The sequence below is a fragment of the Elgaria multicarinata genome, chromosome 7 (assembly GCF_023053635.1).
Source record: "Elgaria multicarinata webbii isolate HBS135686 ecotype San Diego chromosome 7, rElgMul1.1.pri, whole genome shotgun sequence".
In the NCBI taxonomy this organism is placed as follows: Eukaryota; Metazoa; Chordata; class Lepidosauria; order Squamata; family Anguidae; genus Elgaria; species Elgaria multicarinata.
In genome coordinates this window covers 27,345,143-27,364,186 of record NC_086177.1, presented here as the reverse complement: position 1 = coordinate 27,364,186, position 19,044 = coordinate 27,345,143, and the positions used below count along the sequence as shown (strand labels likewise).

At 40.8% G+C, this 19,044-nt stretch overlaps 1 protein-coding gene across 3 annotated transcripts in view; it reads right to left on the bottom strand.

Moving 5' to 3' along the window:
- The window catches only part of RELCH (RAB11 binding and LisH domain, coiled-coil and HEAT repeat containing), a 68,518-nt gene extending 50,374 nt beyond the window's left edge, over positions 1-18,144 (bottom strand). For 2 of the 3 annotated variants that reach the window (XM_063130263.1, XM_063130264.1), the window contains exons 1-7: positions 17,643-18,144; positions 8,078-8,167; positions 2,518-2,589; positions 2,354-2,409; positions 2,016-2,129; positions 1,159-1,359; positions 978-1,069 (exon numbers count right to left, since the gene is read on the bottom strand). In XM_063130263.1, coding sequence (XP_062986333.1) covers positions 978-1,069; positions 1,159-1,359; positions 2,016-2,129; positions 2,354-2,409; positions 2,518-2,589; positions 8,078-8,167; positions 17,643-18,126 — 1,109 coding nt within the window. In that variant the 5' untranslated portion in view covers positions 18,127-18,144. The remainder of the gene's footprint in view (positions 1-977; positions 1,070-1,158; positions 1,360-2,015; positions 2,130-2,353; positions 2,410-2,517; positions 2,590-8,077; positions 8,168-17,642) is intronic. The other variant, XM_063130265.1, reaches the window with a different exon arrangement.
- Positions 18,145-19,044: the final 900 nt, after the last annotated feature.

Sequence of the window (19,044 nt, the reverse complement as noted above, 5' to 3'; positions counted from 1 at the left end):
CATCTTGGCTTCTGCTTTGGACTCCAAGTATCTCCTTTTGGGCCTTGTCCTATTGGAAGGTCTGTGTTTATAGACAGATTTAGGTAGCTTTGTTATTTTTTCCTTTAAGTCCTGTTTCGAAATGTTATTCTGATTTTGTGTGTGTCTCTTATTCCCTTTTCTCCAATAAACTTACTACCTCTTATAGCTGGTGGCCTGTGCGCTTTATCCTAAATTGCCTCAATACTAAATTCAGAGCCTTCCTCTTGATTAATGCTACTAAGTTGCAGATCAAACCCTTAGAAATAGAGGTTGCTAATTTAGCATCTATTTCATAAGTCTTAGGTTGTCCTGTAAGATTTGAGAGACCCCTGGCTCAGGCTAAGTTGGACAGAAGGGGTGGTGGCAGCCCACCATTCTGGGCTGGTATTCAACCCAGGCAACCTTTTGTTCCTGCTTATACTTCTGAGAGTTAGGGCAACCCCCTTCCGCCTTTCACAACTTGTCCTGCTGATCCCAGTCAAGTGTGGCCACAGAGTTTCAAACCAAGTTTAATTTCCAGATTGTCTTTAAGAGGCCCAAATTCATTTTCTCCACTGCATGAATATCACCAAAATAACTTTGAAAACTGCTAATCTTAGAAGGACACCATGGTTGATGGTACTGGAAACCATTAACTTGAAAACTGCAACAAAACACATTGCTAAGCAAGGTAGATTTGGGTTCTTAAGTAGCTTAACCCAAATTATACTTTATTTACTTCAGTGCATTTTAGGACAGGAAACAAGAGAAAGGTAGGTATACGTAACTTTTCCACTAAAAGCAACAGGACACAAGAGCTAAGTTACATAAATACACCATCAAATGTCTTACCATTTGCATCTGATGTGACATGGCCACTGACTATTTAGCAATATGTTTAGTTATCAGTGCCAAGTTTTTTCTTATGATGCAAAACTTTCAATTTTCAAAAATGCTTACAATGGTGCAGTACGTACCTTTCAAGTCTTCGTATTTGTTCTAGCAGAGACCATTTTTCAGTGCTTAACGCATTAATATGATCTTCCAATTTCTGCACCATTACACATTGCTAAATGAAAGAAATATGAAGAAAAAAATTGCTAATCTGTATTTTGGAAGTGGGCTACAAATCTGCAAAGGCAAATTACACTTGGCTACCTCTATTGATTCTGGGGTTCCAAATACAGGAATGCTCTCCAGGATAGGAGTGGTTGCCTCTAATTCATCTTCTTCTGTGCCAACTGCTATGTCCACAACATCTTTTGCAGTTACTTGGTGGTTCCCAAAGTCACGGTAGAGTTGCAGCAAGTCTGGAGGCTTTGGAATGTTCAGTCCAACATCATCCCACAGCTCAAAATCCTTCAGAAGTGCAAAAGCAAAAGGTTTATTGTGGTTTTTCCCCTGTCAATTAAACAAGTATGGTACCACATGTTCGGTACAGCTGTATGGTAAAATGGTCATCTATACAAGCTAGCAGATTCCAGACTTTTGACGGGATTGTATTTCACAATTAGAGGTTAATCAATTCTGCACAATGAGTACAATAACTCATACAACAAGATATTTAATTTGCAAATCATGTTTGTTCCTGAAATTCATTTAATCATGGCGCACATGGACAGTATCCAATGTTGCCCTTCCAACAGGAAGCTAGTGCTTGATAGTGTAACTGGACACCAACCCAAACTAGGACTTCCGGAACACAACACGTCAGCAGAGCTTGTGGAAGGGTGCTCTGCTGATTTGTCCTGTTCCAGACGTGCTAGTTTGAGTTAGATTCATTACACTATTAAGCTCTAGATTCCCATTTAACCCTTGAAATAACTCATGGTCCCCGGGTTCTCATGACACAGTAAGCTTATTCAAATCCCATCTGGCACACACCAAAGCTCACTATGGCTTAAACAAACCATGGTGGGCTGTTTTGATTGTGTGAACTAGGTCACTGAGTGCTAGAAAATAAGTGAAAATTCACAAGCTTAGCAAGACATAAAGGTAATGTTATTTCAACTTACCTGATCATCATTTTCATCTGAAAAAGTTATTGAAGTAAGCTTGTAACCATTCTTTAACAAAAATTCGTTAACTAAGAAGTTTAGAGCTCTTTTTTCAAGAGGTTTAATTGGTTCCTAGGATAAAGCATAGACATATGTAAGAGGTTTAAAACTTTAAGTTCATTAGCATATCTGTTATATTATGATCAGCAGATATTTTAGGACAGCACCCCAATGACACATATCGAGGCATCACAAAGTAGTTTGAGCTGTGGGTCTAGCAAATTTTTTGCCTAGAAGTGGACAAGTCGTTTAATTGCAAAACAAGAACAGCAAATATAGCCTATTCAATTACCCACCTGAATTTCAGGACTTGATTTGTAATTTCTCCGTTCCTGCAAAGGAACTTCATTTTCTGCAAACAGCAATACATAAAAATGTATTATTCTCTATCTTGTAATGCATCACCTATTTCTATTTTGTCAAAATACAAAAAACAAAGGAAAAGGTTTATGTACACCACCTGCAGCCTGAGTCAGGTTGGCTCGGAGGGCCTGAATGGTCTCTTTTGCTTTCCGTAGTTCAAACTCCAGGACTGGACAAGGATTTGGATTAAACATACACAGGCATCCAACCAAGAATAGAGAAACAAAAATGAAATATAAAAAAGCAAGGATGGGTATGAAATTAAAATACAATTTGTATTAAAGACAAAGCATGCAATCTTTATGGAATTCATGAACGCATGCAGCAGAGTTAGACTGAAGCAAACTGGTGAACATTTTCCATAATTAAAATCTAATCTTAATAACTTAAGCTGTCTGACAAGGAATGGTATAGGTTTTAAGCAGAATACTGTACCACTTTTGATTGGGAAGTTTGAATGACTTCCCTTACAAAGCATTAACGTATACTAATATTTTAAAGTTAAAAAAGAAAAGTGTGGAGATAAGACTGTGTCTTGCTTTGAGGGGCCAAGGTGAATTTGATTAAACTACAACTCTCATACACAGCACAGAATTACCTGCAATTGCACACATTAAGGAACAGCTTACATGTTACTGCCACTATATGGAGGCCACTTTAAGTTCCTCTATGTGACAGCTGTCACGTGGCATGCTGTTTGTGTGGAGGAGCACCTTATCATGACGATTCGTTTTCTGTCCTGACAGAACTGCAAACTTTGAAAACAACTTAATATCATTCCAAACGCCCCAAAAATTGTTCCATCAATTAGCCAAGATGAGATTACTTAACATTTATGAATTCCTTTCTGCCACATTTTGATATACAAAAAAATGATCCAATGTATCAAATACCTCAAATGGGAACCTCTATTATTATAGCTAATTCACTGGTAGATAGTTTGTAATTAATGGTAGATAGTTTGTAATTAAGCTTCAACACTATCAGTGTCAAATAATCGAGGAAAATTGTATAGTTTTCCAGGGATTACTGCAAACCTTTTATATTGGAATATCCCTAAAAGTTAAACTATTACACAAGAAATAGCTTGCTTATTTACATAAATCCTTCACTTTGGGAAGATATATATGGAAAACTACATTTTATTGTAGAATTTTGTAATACGTTAGTCCTACAAGGAATTTTTGTAATACGTTAGTCCTACATATGGAAAAAAGATTCACAGTTTGCATTTTTCTTCTCCAAAAACAGGGGTAGTTGAAATTAATCACATCTACTACATGGAAATAACTTGTTTGATGCACAGAATTTTACTGCAGAAATACAAAAGCACAACTGAGGAATCGATGAGAAAGTGTGAAAAAAAATTCTGTAGTAGTCAGCAATGCTGATCTGCAAATATTTCTGTGCAACAAAGGCTAAAAATGTTAAGATACGTTCTATATTAACTAATTCTGAAGCAGCAGCCAGCATTAACATGATTTAGTTAACCCTGGCTTTTTAAAAACTACTCAACTTATACATGAATTCAATTTAAAATAAATTAAAATAAGGTGGGCAAGGTTCCTTCTTTAAAATATATATAAAAATATATGGTTACAGAACAATTGCAGATCAGGAATGCCCTGCAACATGATGATAAAAATGTTTTAAAAAAAAGTAGCAAGAACACAAATTGTAGAGAAACTCAGGAAATCCAGTAAGGAAACTGAAGTTCAACAGCAAGACATATCACTGAGGGCACAGAAAGCCAGAAAACCCATATTACATAAACCCATGTCAGACGGCAAATTATTTCCATTACCTAATTATGACAACTCTGAAATACACTGAGCAGCCATTATCACTATACTCGATTTCCTCATTAAAACAGTTTACTCTGCTGCATGGTTTCTCTTTAGCCATTCTAACATTTTAGAACAGCTAATTAGTTCATCAATATATCAAAACTGTCTCATGTTATAATAAAAAACACAATTGGATTAAGACTAAGTCAGTTGCACTTAGGTCCCACTGAAATCAACAGGACAAGTTAAAGCGCAACTAAACTTAGTCTACACCTGATCCATGAAATAGCGTCAATGTTTCTATTACAAGTAATGGAGATATTTTAATCCTATCAGGTAGAAAGCCATGATAAAGACAAGAACTTTTTCCTTGGGTGATAATGGCTTAACTGCTATTGTGGATCTGGCTGCAGTCCTGACTTTAATAATCCCAAAGTCAATGACATTTTTTTTGTCAAACTAAAAAGACTAATACATTTATTTCTGCATTAGCTTTTGAAGATACATCTGATAAAATTAGATCTAATACAAAAACATTTATGCTACAGTAAATTTGTTAGGCTGGGATCCAGACGGTCTCTTGATTGAGCAGAAGGTACATCTGCTAGCATAAGCCCCTGCCCTCCACCAAATCCCCCATCCTTCTGGAGCACCCACCCCCATATCTCACACTGCTTCAGAGGGTTCCCCAACCCTCAGGAGTGGCTTTTGTGCAAGAGACTGCAGTGGAAGACAGTCCACTGGTCCTTTTCTGGACCAAGTCTTAAGTCTTTAAAAGATGCTACAGAATCCCGTCTTTGCATCAAGAAATGAAGACGGCTATCTCTCTAGAATCTGTAGCTGATGTTAAACCTTCAAAACAAACATAAAGAGTTAAAAGTTAAAGCCTCCCTCACTCGGAGATGCACAGCCTATGCCCATAGTACTTCACAGAAGCCATCCTTTTGCAGCCAATATCTAAAGGCTCAATATTGCAAGGGGGGAATTATGTTAGTACTTCATGTGAGAAGTCAGGAAGAGTAGAAAAATGATAGCTTGTTATATGTTTGTGAAGATTCTGAGGACAGATCCTTGACCACAAGGCAGTGTGCCGATGAATTACTAAGGGGATGCTACACAGACCTCGTTCGCACTTCACAAATTATTTAACCCATGAATTGACAAAATCTAGCAGGAGCCAGCAAGCACAGTGCCTCTGGCATGCTCTTTGTTTCCAGAACTTTTTAGGGATTAATCAACTCAGAGTTAACCCAACAAAAAATAATAGGTTAACTCCTGAACAACCCACAGTATCCAGATTTGGATGTCACACTAAAAACCTATGAACAGGGTGATTGTAAGCGAAAATGATGGGTGTGTTCGGACAACACTTTACTCCATGGAATGTGAATAGTTCATGGATGACTATTTACATGTCGCACTGGGGCAACACAGAAGTAGTGCTCTGTGGCGTAGAGAATTCACACTCCGTTGTGTAGTGGTCTCCTCCGCCCTCCCCACTGAACAGCAGTGCTGGTTCCTGCTTACCTTCTCAGGGCGCTGCCGTTCCATGGGGAGGGAAGGAGAAATGCAGCATGCGGAGATGCACAACCGCCGTTGCTGGAGCAACAGTGGAGGCCGCACATTGATTCCACCTCCTGTCAGGAGGTACAATGCCTCTGCTTCATACTCTGGCGACAGCACTTTTTCACAGTGCTTGTTGCTGGAGAAAGAAGTGGCAGCAGAGGCATCGTTCCTCCTGACAGGAGGTGGAATCAATGCTCTGTTACTCCAGCGGGTACATCACCTCCCCTCTCACTGGAGGCAATGTGCCTGCCGGTTCTCGCTGCAGTGGCCGTGCAGGGAGAGGCGATGGGGATGTTGCTGGGTGCTTTTGCACCCACAGACTCCGCAGGTTTGGCATAGTGTGCACAAGCAGGAAGGAACCGCAGTGAGCGAGTACATCCACTGTGTACAATAGAGAGTATTTCATATTAAACAGTATGTGATATAGCTATCAAATATGCAATTCTGATTATCAAACTGTTTAACACCTCTTGGTCATAGGCACATTTTCTCCACTGTTACAATGGGTAAGAAATTAGATGTTGGATATACAGCTCAACTTCTTGGCCACGGTGATACAGGCATTGGTAACCTCAAAATTGGATTACTACAATGCGCTCTATGTGGGGCTGCCCTTGAAGCTGCTCCCGAAGCTGGAGCTAGTGCAGAATGCTGCAGTTCGGCTATTGTCTGGAGCTGCCTCTTTCCAGCATGTAACTCCTCTGCTGAGAGAACTGCACTGGCTGCCTATTCGCTACCGGGCCAGGTTTAGGGTTCTTGTACTTGTGTACAAAGCCCTAAACAACTTGGGACAAGGATACTTGAGAGAGCGCCTTCTTCCTTATCAACCTGCCCGGTCACTGAGGTCATCCGAGGGTCTGCTCCTGGTGGTTCCACATAGACCCATCCTCCGATTGGAGTCCACCAGGGGAAGAGCCTTCAGTGTGGTAGCCCCCCTCCTATGGAATTTCCTGCCTCTGGAGGTCAGGCAGGCTGCAACTTTGTATTCCTTTCGGCGCCTCCTGAAAATGTCTTTATTCCAGGAAGCCTTTCCTTAACAGCCAGCCACGGTTCACTGTACATTTTGCTTCTTTTAAAATCTATTTTAAAGCGTTTTTATTCTGTTTATTTTCATTTTATCTTGTACACCGCTCCGAATTTTTTCAATGGGGAGCGGTATATAAATTTTCTAAATAAATAGCATTTTAAACTGAGAGCTTAAGCCCCAAGAAATTCAATATAACTGGACGTTAGGAACAGCAAAGGTTATTATAGTGCTATTGGCAACAAGTGGGTGCTAGGAAGAGGACCCCAGAGACTGAAGAGTTCATGACAGAAGACCTAGAAGGAAGAACAGGTAAATAAAGAAGTGTTTTGACTGTGTGATGTTTGGGAATGGGGCTAGAGAGGGACAAAAAAAGCTGATGGGCAATTGTGAGTTAAGAAAGGTGAGCAGTTAGGGAGGCAATATGAAGATACCAAACCCCATTTATTGGCTAATTATTTCAAATCAAATCCTTAGTTGAGGATCTTATTCTGCACTCCAGGTTATCTTCCTGTTTATACTGATATTAAAACCTTTTCAATGGAAATATTGTTTTTCAATAGTACAAATAAAATTTAGTTCAAATACCCTCATCCATTTCCTACTCAACAGCACAACAAACAAGTAATGGGTGTGGGAGCTTTCTCAAATGGCACACAGGTCATAAATATTTCACCCCTGACATACCAGCACTCCCAACTACCATTCAAAGGGCTTGCCAGAAACATGAATGCATTCACAAATGAATGCATAGAAACATTAGAACAACCAGGGAATTTAGTCATAGAGGGGAAAGGGATGGTGGCAAACGGCACAGGATATTTTAAGAACTGTATTGTAAGGCAGCCTTTTCCCAACCTGGGCTCCTGCCAATATTTTGGACTACAATTCCCATCAGCACCAGTAAAGCCAATGCTCATAGATGATGAGAAGCGGAGTTCAAAAATATCTGGAGAGACCCAGGTTGGAAAGGCTGTTCCAAGGAGACAGTTATCTGAAAGGCAAGATGCTGGCAGTTCCTACATGCTCACAGCAACACGCTGGGTTAAAAATATATAATTGTTTCCTGGTTTCAATTCAAAGTAATAAAAATGTTACCTATTTAATTACTCACTCAAAAAGAACTCATGTTACTAGATAACACTTGGCAAATTAAGCTTACCGTGTGACCTTGGGAGCGGGGGAATGAGATTTACTAACACTTGCTACACAATGCAAGGTCATCAAGCAACATGGAGTGACTAAAGTTTACTTCTCTTCTTATCTTTAATGTTACTCACCAGCCACCCGCTCATCTGTCTCCCTGTTTCCATCATCTGAGTATCTTGCAAAGTCCAAGGAATCAAGCGTGCTAATGCTTCCAGCTCGATCTATAAAACCAAAGGAAAATGTTTTCTTTTAAGAGACTAAAATTGCAATCCAGAGGCCTCCATGTTTATAAGAAAAGCACATAGATTTGAATTTTTCTGGTTTCACAATAGTTCTCAGGCTGCAAAAGGAAAAAAACCCATTAAAAGCCTGATGATCAGCTTCATTAGGACTACTGGGAATACACTACCAGTGGCCATTCCAGCAGGCTGTATGGAGGGAGATTAGTGGGAGAACAAGCTCATTCCACCAGCCCTGCTGAAGGCCTCCTTCATGAAGGCTCGTCCTCATTCAAGCAGGGCCAGCCCTACCATTAGCCAGAATGAGGCAGTCCCCTCAAGAAGCAGATGCGGCTAAGGTGTTGGAGGAGACAGACCTGTGTGCTAAGCTAGCCTGGTGCCTTCAGGTCTGGTGGAGCATGCTATTCCATCACCAGTGTTGAAGAAAAATTCAACTTCCACCCTAGTCAGCTTTTGAACATGGAATAGGAGGGGCTGCCATCTTGGTCTTTGCCTCAGGCAGCACAATGTCTTGAGCCAAGCTTGCTCTCAGCTGTTACCACCAGCAGCCATTCCAGCAGCTTGCACTGAGGAGGGTGAGAAGGAAAGTAGGTCCATTCCCTCCTTCCCTTCCCATTTCTTTTTCCGTGTGTCATGTCTTTTTAGATTGCAAACCTGCAGGCAGGGATGGTCCTGTTTAATTGATTATATGTAAGCAACTCTGGGAGCCTTTTTGGTTGAGGAGCAGCATAAACATACTTCAAATAAATAAAGTTACACCTGTTTATTTTTCATTATTACAAAATCTCTCATTATAGGTCTGCTCTCTTCCCCTGCATTACCTCAGAAAACATCTTAAGCACAACCTTCACCTTATACTGGGAATAGGATGCAAAGAAGTCAAGTCTAGAGACAAGATAGGGCAAAAAGAGCGTAGCAACTATTCCACTGCAGTAGGGTAGTTTCTGCTGAGTATAGTACTCTATATAGGACAGCTAAAAAAGAAGCTTTCTGATCATCAGCAGGAAGAGAAAGAAAGTGGGAGCAGAATGGGTGTGAAGAAAAATCAAGGAATGTCTCAGACAGTATGTTCTCTTTTAGTTGTACTCATATGATGGTTTAATTATAGAATTGTCAACTATACTTATGCCTGAAGCATAAAAAATTCAATGGTTAAAAAACCCTGCTAAGAGCTGAATTATAACATAAGTTTGAACCAGTTATATGCCAAAAATGCAGCACTGTAAATTCCTACTCTCTGTAAATACCATGGGGACTGTTACTCTGCACCAAGACATGAAAGAGTGGAAGGAACTGAGCCATCACACAAGAGTGAAAGTGACCTGTATAACACTAATAAGTAACACAGTAACTGTAAAAATATAAAAAGGAGGCAGGGAGCTGAAATGTATGTAGTTAGAGCGTTTTATAGTAAGTCTTGTTTAGCTATTTAAATACCTGATTGCCAGACTGGCTTCAGAGAATCTATTCCTTTTACCTCATGGCACACTGTAGAGTTGGCTCCTACACTGACCATTGAGGTCAAGAATGGATGACTTCTACAATTTCTTTCTTTTCTGGCCCTTCTATTAATTACATTTAGCTCGGAGAAAAGGAAGGTAAGGGAAGACATGATAAAGGCGTAGATTGTAAGCCTATGCGGCAGGGTCTTGCTATTTACTGTTTTACTCTGTACAGCACCATGTACACTGATGGTGCTATATAAATAAATAATAATAATAATAATAATAATAATAATAATAAAATCATGCATGGTGTGGAGAATGTTGATAGGGAGACATTTATCTCCCTCTCTCATAATACTAGAACCTGGGGTCACCCCATAGAGCTGAGTGGTGGGAGATTCAGGACAGATAAAAGGAATAACTTCTTCACCCAGTGTAAACTATGGAATTCACTACCGCAAGATATAGTGATGGCCACCAATTTGGATTGCTTTAAAAGGGGGTTGGATAAATTCCTGGAGGACAAGGCTATCAATGGCTACTAGTCCTGATGGCTACCTACTATCACCAACATCCAAGGCAGTAAGCTTATATACACCAGTTGCACCTGCATCCTACTTGTGAGTTCCTGGTTGACAGCTGGTTGGCCACTGTGTGAACAGAGCACTGGTCCAGATGGACCCTTGGTCTGATCCAGTATGGCTCTTCTTAAGTTCTTATTTTGGCAAACTATCTTGAAATTATTCCATAGTGCTGCATAATTATTCAACACTACTATTACTACTACTACCACTGCCTTGTTGCTATTATCCATGCTATACAGATAACAGCTTCAATTCCGAGAAATAATGTGCTAATCAGTAGAAGCAAATAATGAAAAACCTTAAGTTTTAGTATTTTTATTTAAATTAAAATAAAAAAACAGAAACTGTTCAAGTGTTGTCAAGAATGCAATCAAAACCTGCAGTACAATTTTATTTATTTATTTTTGCAAACAATTCTTTTGTATAGGAATTCAGAAAGACTATCTTTTTCTCATACAGGAACTCCACTCAATTTTCCCATAGTACGAATAGAAGTAAGACATGCATTCAGTTTGTAATGTCTTCCAATCAATTTGTAGAAACCATTCTTGTGAGAAACATTTGTCAAAAACGGTATAAAAGTTGTTATTTGCAGCAAAAGAAAAATAAATTGCTTAAATACTAGATATCTTTGAAAAGATGCTATAATTTAGACTTGCAAAAAAGTACTGAGTAGCTAGTTGCCCATCTTCTGCTCTGCCCATCAATTCTGATGCATGTGAGTGTTGTCTTTCCCTACACTGAGGCACTGTACAGAAATACTGGGGAAACACAGAAGGGCACTATGGCTTCTGCCAGTCTGTCTCTCTTCTGGCATGCACGCGCATCCATGAAGACCAGCTTTGCACAGAGGTTAGCACCATTGTGGGCTGCTACTTCCCTAGCAGAGAACACTCAGCTGAATTCAATGCATGCTATCAACCCAGGTGTGCACACCTCTCCCCAATCAGGAGGCAGCAGCCATTGCACTGTGTTAAATTTTGCTTGAATAGAAACAGTGTAGTATAGCTACTCGTGTTGCTAACATGGGGATTATGACAAGATGAAGCAGGCCCAAGTATTTGCTATTCAGCCTGTCATTTAGATCAGCTATTATTTTATGAAGGCAACTGCTGGTACAATTGTTATTGCCCACGGCAAGCAGGTTGCTTTACCTGTGGCTTCATTCTGATAAATGACTTGGTAGAAAAATCAAATAAAAGCATTTGCAGTGTAAACAATGCCTACGTAAAGACTGAGCTGAGAGTAAAAAAGCGAATTCTCCATTTACCAAACTGGTGGACATGCTATGAGAATAAATTTCTACATTTTTTCAGTTCTGCATAATAACCTTTTGATAGTTTTGTGGATACAATCCTGTCCTTCACAGAACAAGCATTTCATTATAGTTGATCAGAACTAGATTTTGTTACATAGTTATCAATCGATTCATTAAATCTCATTCCGAATAATGCATAAGCAAATGGAGTGATTTTATAGAAAGATGTGCATAACATATTCACAAGCCCAAGACATTTAGGAAATTGTTTATTGAATTTTGGGCAGTGAATTAATTTGGAAGGTTTGAAAAAGCAGAAAGGTCTTATTTCAATACAACCTTTACTACAATAAAGCAAAATTTAGTCTACTGTACAATTCCAGTCCGTTTGGATGTTGCAATAAAGATGCAAATGGATTACACAATTAAAAACCGGCTGCAAAAGATGATGAACAGGAAGTAATAATGAAAACCTTCAATCCTATTTGGGTGTGGTACCTATGCAAGAGCATCTAAAGTTGCTCTTGAAATACTAAGCTGGAATGTATTTAAATAAACTCTCTAAAGTTGTAAAAGTTAAAGAGCTCAAATATCAGCATGTGCAGTGCAATTCTGAGGTGAGAAATAAAAAATAGATAAAAAATTTAAAACTAAGGATTTGAACTGAACCTCTTTTTGTTCAGAAGTTTTAATGGTGCTATTTTTATATTAAACATTCAAGTCTCACTTTGAGGGAGACTCAAGGGGGAAACGTATCTTGCTAGATGATAAAATTTATATCTGACACTAATTTTGTACAGTATGAAATTCCCTTGATAACACACCTTGATATGTTTCCACTTTTATCTAATGAAAAATCTACAGTACTAGTAGACATTAATGTGCTCTCCAGTGCATTTTTTTCAGTGATGAATTACTTAGTGCAACTACATTCTAATTCCTGTTGGAGTAAATACATCTACTCCTTTGGTTACTATTCTGTTTCTTAGCAGCTGTAATTACTCCCCATTTGCACAGTTTCTGTTATTTCATGCTGGAATGGATCTAAGAGACATCTTTGCAGAGTCTGAAGTACATTGCAGTCCAATAAGATGAACTAGTCAACAATTTCAGTTCAGAACAGAAGTTCAAGCCCCATCATGACATGACTTCAAGGCATAGTAAAATTACTACAAAGTATTTTTATTTGCAGAGTATGTCATACAGAAGTGTGACAAATACAAGTTTAAAAGCCCATCTCATTAAGGCTGGTATGAAGTCGAAAAGGTAGAATACGTTGCCAAGAACAACCACTTCCAAAAATACACTACCTGTATTAAAATTCATCCCTCTCACTCCATCTTGTTTCTACTCCTCAGGTATAACGTACAGAATGACCATAATTCCTAGTTTACCCCAAGCTAGTTCTATGTCCAACTGAATGCTCTCCATATGCTGGGGAAAATAGTGAAAATCTGGTTTTGCAGACTCTGAAACCCTATCCAATTGTTCTCCATGTGTAGAACTTACACGTGGAGAAGAGGGAAGTGGGACTGCGGTACAGATCCCACTTGACAGATAGTGTCCATATGACCTGCATGTTGATATGGCATCTGTATGGGGAAAGTTAACATACGAGCAGATGCTCACAAATATGCTTCCATACAAGCACGGAGGCTTTTGCTATGCAGATGTCTGCACCAACATGAAGATGTCCAGTAGCTGTGGCCAGGACCACACAAAATGCTGGAGAACAGCTGAGTAGGGCTGGAAGCTCCCAGATACATAGGATTCTAGGCTGATGTGCCCACAATATTGTGTAACCATCAGTAATCAATTCACATAAGAAAACCCTATGCTCTAAAGGCCCATTTCAGACATTGCACAAAACAAGATTTGTTGTAATGAGGATGAGCAGGTGGCCTCAGGCTCGCATGCAAGCATAACATTTAAAGCTTCCAATTTTGAACAAACTGCAGTTCGATCCTGATTTTTTTAAACAAGTTAATTCCTTATATTCAAACATAATAGAAAACTATTATGGAAGCTTTAAACTTTCTCTCCTCACATGGGAAAAGGAGCTTATTCTCTAACTAAACATTTTTACGGGCTGAGACAACCAATAACATTTTCTAAACTAAGAATGCCATCATAAATTTCAAGAGAGCCTATTGTACACATATGATACATCCATTATCTAAAAGAACACTTCAGAAAAATGCAATAAATATCTATTATTAATACCACCTAACTAATATAGTAAATTATGTTAATAAAGCTTTTAAGTAATGAAACTATCTATACTTTCAAATCAAAACAGGCACCATATTTATTCCAACATAAAGTAATAAAAAATGAAATCATGGTAGCATTCATCAATATAATGAAATACGAAACTGATTGCATTTGCAGCTCCTGGTGTGGTTTCCAAGCTCACAATGACCTGGTTCACACATAATGACAACCCACAGAACAGGGCTGTTGTTGAACTGTGGGTTGTTGTTATATGCAAATCCAGCACTATGGTTTAACTCTGGGTTGTTAACAACCCAGAGGTCACAATCCAACAGCAAACTATGGGTTCTCTTCCTGGGTTGTTCTTTCTTTTTCTTTCTTTCTTACATTTCTATATGGCCCATAGCTGAAGCTCTCTGAGCGGTTAAAAAAAGATGTTCATGGATACAACCCATAATTAAACCATAATGTAGGGTTTGCACTAACAACAACCTGTACTAAACCCATACTCTGGGTTGTCACTACACATGGACCAGGACTTTGTATCACATAACAATTAGCAATTCCATTAAATATGATTAGTTCTACCACACAAACACTACCAAAAATAGCTGATGGTACTATCTTTCTGATCTAACCATAGTGTAGCAAATACTTTCACTCCTTTAAATACTTCCAAAAAACAGGCATATTGGCCCATATAAGTAGCTACATAGACCAGTCCATCCCTTGAGGAAAAGGCAAAGCATAAGGCAAAGTGTCAGATTGGGTCTCTTCCAATTATGCAATACTGAGAATCAGTCCCTGTCATTTTGGTAATAGTGATTAAGAAGCAGCTTATCTGTGAGTAGCATAACTCACAAAATGCACACATTACAGCTCCCCTTCTGCGAACTAAAATATTTCAAGCTGCAATTTCCCAATTCACAGAAAGGAGCAGATGATCTCACATGAGTTTGCTGCTCCTACATTACATTGCTCATGTGAGTAGATCAATCACATGAACAGTGTATTTGCAAACATCTGACTCTCATCAAAAGCAATGGCGAGTTGCTCCTTATTTCCATTAATATTAGAAACAACCATGGCTAGAAAGAACAAAGGTTATTCTATATAGTAACAAGAAGAAAGGAATATTCAACAATCTTTTCCTTATATTTCTACACTTATATTTTAGCCAAACAACATCCTGATACTGTCCCTGTGGAAAGCTATGCAATTCAAAACTTGTCAAGCACATCATCCTAGTGTCTTCTATGATTTAACTCCATTTATTTCAATTTTAGTCAGATCACAATATGATCCTATTCAGCTAGAGCTGTAAAGGTAGCAAGGACACACATGGCAAGACCTGGATGAGAATCAGCTATCTACATCCTAGCAATGGAAAAATCCTGGTTGCTGCAGATGTTTATATACATGCATGGGAATGTTAATTTTAAAAAATAAATCATAAAAACTAGTAACATGCCCTCACAGGAGTCACCACTTTCAAACTTTAGAAAACATCAAGGTGCAGTGGTCTACAAGCTTCACTGCATAATGATGGCAACAAGGGAGAGGGCCTTTTCAGTGGTGTCCCCCCACCCATTATGGAATGATTCCCCTGATGAGGCTTGCCTGGCGGCAACATTGTTATCTTTTTGGCACCAGGTCAAGACTTTTCTCTTTCTCCCAGGCATTTAACAGCATTTAACAACATATGCTAAGTTTGTTTTTAAATGGACCCCAGAACAGTTGCTGTTTAAATGGACACTGTTGCTTTATACTGTTGTTTTTATATTTTTGATGGTTTTAAATTTTGTATACTTTCTAACGTTCACTTTAACTTTTGTAAACTGCTCAGAGAGCTTCGGTTATGGGGCGGTATATAAATTTAATAAATAAATAATAAATAATGCTGTGTTTCCAGAAAGTAAACATTTTAACTAGTCAATAGGATTAATACAACACCCCTTGCTAACATGAGCAGGATTATTGAAAGTTTTCCAAAACACCCACCTACAATACACAGGCACCTCTTGACTTCCACAAGAATCTCTATTTCCCAGTTCAATGTTCCAGCATCAGTCATTAAACAAAAAGCTAATGCTCATGGCATATATATCAAGATCTACTTCTACAACTACTACATCATACAAGTTATGTTGACAATACCAGTGAAGGAACCAGAAATAAAGCATGTGCCAACACGATGCTTTCTATTTGGTTAACTAATCTTTTATGGGCACAGTCCTATCTGGGTAGCTGGCATCTTCCGAAATTGAAGGCTGCCGACTATCCTATGCAGGGTGGCTGGAACACAGACAAGATCCTCTCCTCCATGCTGTGCATTTTTGCTTTGATGGACAAAGCTTCAGGGAAGGAAGGGACCTAGCCACATGTTAGGTAGCTGCATAAAACTTCTGCGTTCTCCTGCCCATGTTGTGTTTCTGAGTGTGGAGATGTAGCCAGGGTGGCAAGAACCACACCGGCTACAAAAGGGCAGGGGAGGGTGGTTTCTGGGCTCCAAGGTCGGAGCCCTGATTCCGACCTTAGTTCCCCAGAAACCAAAGAAGCCTATGACTCTCTACTCAGTGTCGAGTTGCCATAGGATTGCTCCCTAACATAGCTTTTTTAATCAGTTAGTTTATGGCTTCATGAGTTCTCCCTATGTTCCTGGCTTGATACTTCAGCACCAAATTGTAAGTGACTGCAAAGCAGTCAGTTTTCACCTTCAGAAGGTAGAATATGGTTCAGAGGAACCCCAGCTAACACAACACCTAGCCCTGCAAAAAGACAGCAAAAGTCACTTAACTATTACTCCTGTTTATTGTGCAGATGTGTGAATAACTGACATCATGAGCCTGAGCTCAAGGTGCTATGTTGCTTACAGGATTAACAAACCACAGCATATCATCCAAATTCCATGCATCCTTAAAAACTCATGTCATAAGATAGCAAGGATTACACAGATCTCGGATAGCTTGTATCTGGAAATGATGTCCTCTGACCTAGTAACTCTATGTCATCCAGCCTTCCCAAATTTGGTGCCCTCCAGATGTTTTGGACCAATTCCCATCAGCTCCAGCCATCATGGCAGATGGTCAGTAATGCAGGGAATTGTAGTCCAAAACATCTGGAAGGCCATATGAGGGATGAGTTCAGTTACATGGTAGTGACTTGTACTCCAACCCTATACACATTTAGGCCATAGCTAGACCTAAGGTTTATCCCTGGATCGTCCAGGGGTCAAACCTGTTCATCTAGGTGACACACAGGGGATCCAGTGCTCAGGCAGGGGTGAACCCTGGATGATCCCAGGATAAACCTTAGGTCTAGCTGTGGCCTAAGTCTTCTCATTCAGCGTGGCAAGCCACACTACACAAACTCCTTCAGAAATACGTTATAGCACTACTGATCTAACCAAGTAGGGTGTATCAGAAGCATCTGGGTGTTACCAGTTTGCACGATCACTACAGCTCACTGTGACTTGTTTAAGCCATGGTGGAATGCGACGCATGCCAGGCAGTTTTGGGATATTCAAACCATGGTTTGTTGTGTCATCCAAACCTGGGAGGTGGGGGTTGTGTGACAGTTAAATAACCCTCGCATAACCCTAGAACAGTCCATTAGTTATGCAAGGGTTCTTTAACCCTCATATAACACCCACCGCTTAGGTTCAGACGACACGACAAACTGCGGTCTGAACATTCGTAACAGCTGCCTGCAAGCACCAACCCGCACCGGCTTATTTGATCCTGTGCCCCATAGTAGAAGAGCACTGTCTTCAAAGTGACTCCCGTGACTAAACCACGTATCTACGAAGATATCCTGATCCTTCGACACAAAATAAAGAAGTACAGCAAAAGTACATCCAAGGTCAGTCAAGGGCCAAGATGGGGCAAGGAGAAAGGGGTGGGGAGCGGGCACTTCCTCGCCTCCCTTTCCCTGGGCGCTGCTATCTATCCACTTACGGAGCTGTCCGGTGCCAGGCTCCTTCCCCGCTCCAGCCACCGCCAGCATCCCAGGGGCTGCAGAGGCGGGCGGGGTCGGGGCTGGGGTTCCGGCGCCGCCTCCGCTCTGCCGTTCGAAGTTGCCCGGGTTGGAGAAATAGTCGCGCAGGCGGGGCAGCTCCCGGCCGCTCTCCAGCAGCTCCGTGTGCAGCTCCAGCGCCGTCAGCACGAACTGGTCTCGCAGCAGCTGAGCCGCCAAAGCGTCCACGGGCACCCGGGGCGGCTCCTCGGCCTGCAGAGGCGGCGGCGGCGGGGGCGACAGCAGCGGGGGCGGCTGTTGCTGCTGAAGAGGTGGCGAAGCCGAGGTGGAGGAAGGGGCCGGGAGCCGAGGGGCCGAGCCACCGGGGTCGCTGCTGCTACTGCCGCCCGGCCTGGTCTCCTCCGGGTCTGACTCCTCGGAGTCACTGAGGAAGGGGTTCACTCCACCGCCCCCCACCGCCGCCATCTTGGGAGAAGAGGAAGCACCCACAGCAGCGCTGCTCAGGACAAGCGCCCCAACCCAACCCCGTTGCCACAGCAGCGAGTGGCAGCCCACCAATCACTCCTCTCCTCTCCTTCCTTTGCACCTCCTTCCTCCCTCCCTCCCTTCCTTCCTTCTTCACTCCCACCCGCGGAACAAACCATTTCCGGGTAGCAATTCTCGCGAGAGTTTCAACGTTACCTTTCCTGCGCCTGTGAATTACACAAAAGGAGCCCCGCCGTTCTTTAGAGGTTTCAAAAGACTTAGGGTAGAGTGGCGCTGTGCTTCTTCGGACGTGGGACTTCCTGGTTAATTTTTGACATACCCGTGCCGAAGGGGGGAAATTGGCAGGTGCTCGTAGCGACGATGGAGAAATACAGGACTGTGGGATAACCGTGATTGAGAAACAGAGCGCTGCTGCTTCTCGTTTCCAAAAAAAGGTAGACGCAATCACAGGAATTCATACTCTTGCAGTACGATCCAACCCAATGCACTTACTACTCGGAAGTAAGTTCCATTGAGTTAAGTCGGACTTCCTGCAGCATTTCTAACTTTGTCTTAATTCAGATAGAAACTTTGCTACTTTTTGTGTGTGCGTGTGGCTTTCTGAAACATTTTAATATTTTCACTGGTGGGGTGGTGTTGGTAGTAGTTCAGACAGCGCAGCTCACCAAGCAGGATATAACACTTTTAAAATGGTATGAAAACGGTATATGTAATGTGTCCTGGGCCTGAACAGTTGTCATAACCATTATAAACCGTTATAAGCAGTAGTGTAGATCCTGCGCTGCATTGTAGTCCATTATTGTAAATTGGGCAGATGAGAACTAGTAATTTATGCCAACCCTGTGATGCAGTCTACTGTTAATATCTACACCAAGCAGGATATGACACTTTGAAAAC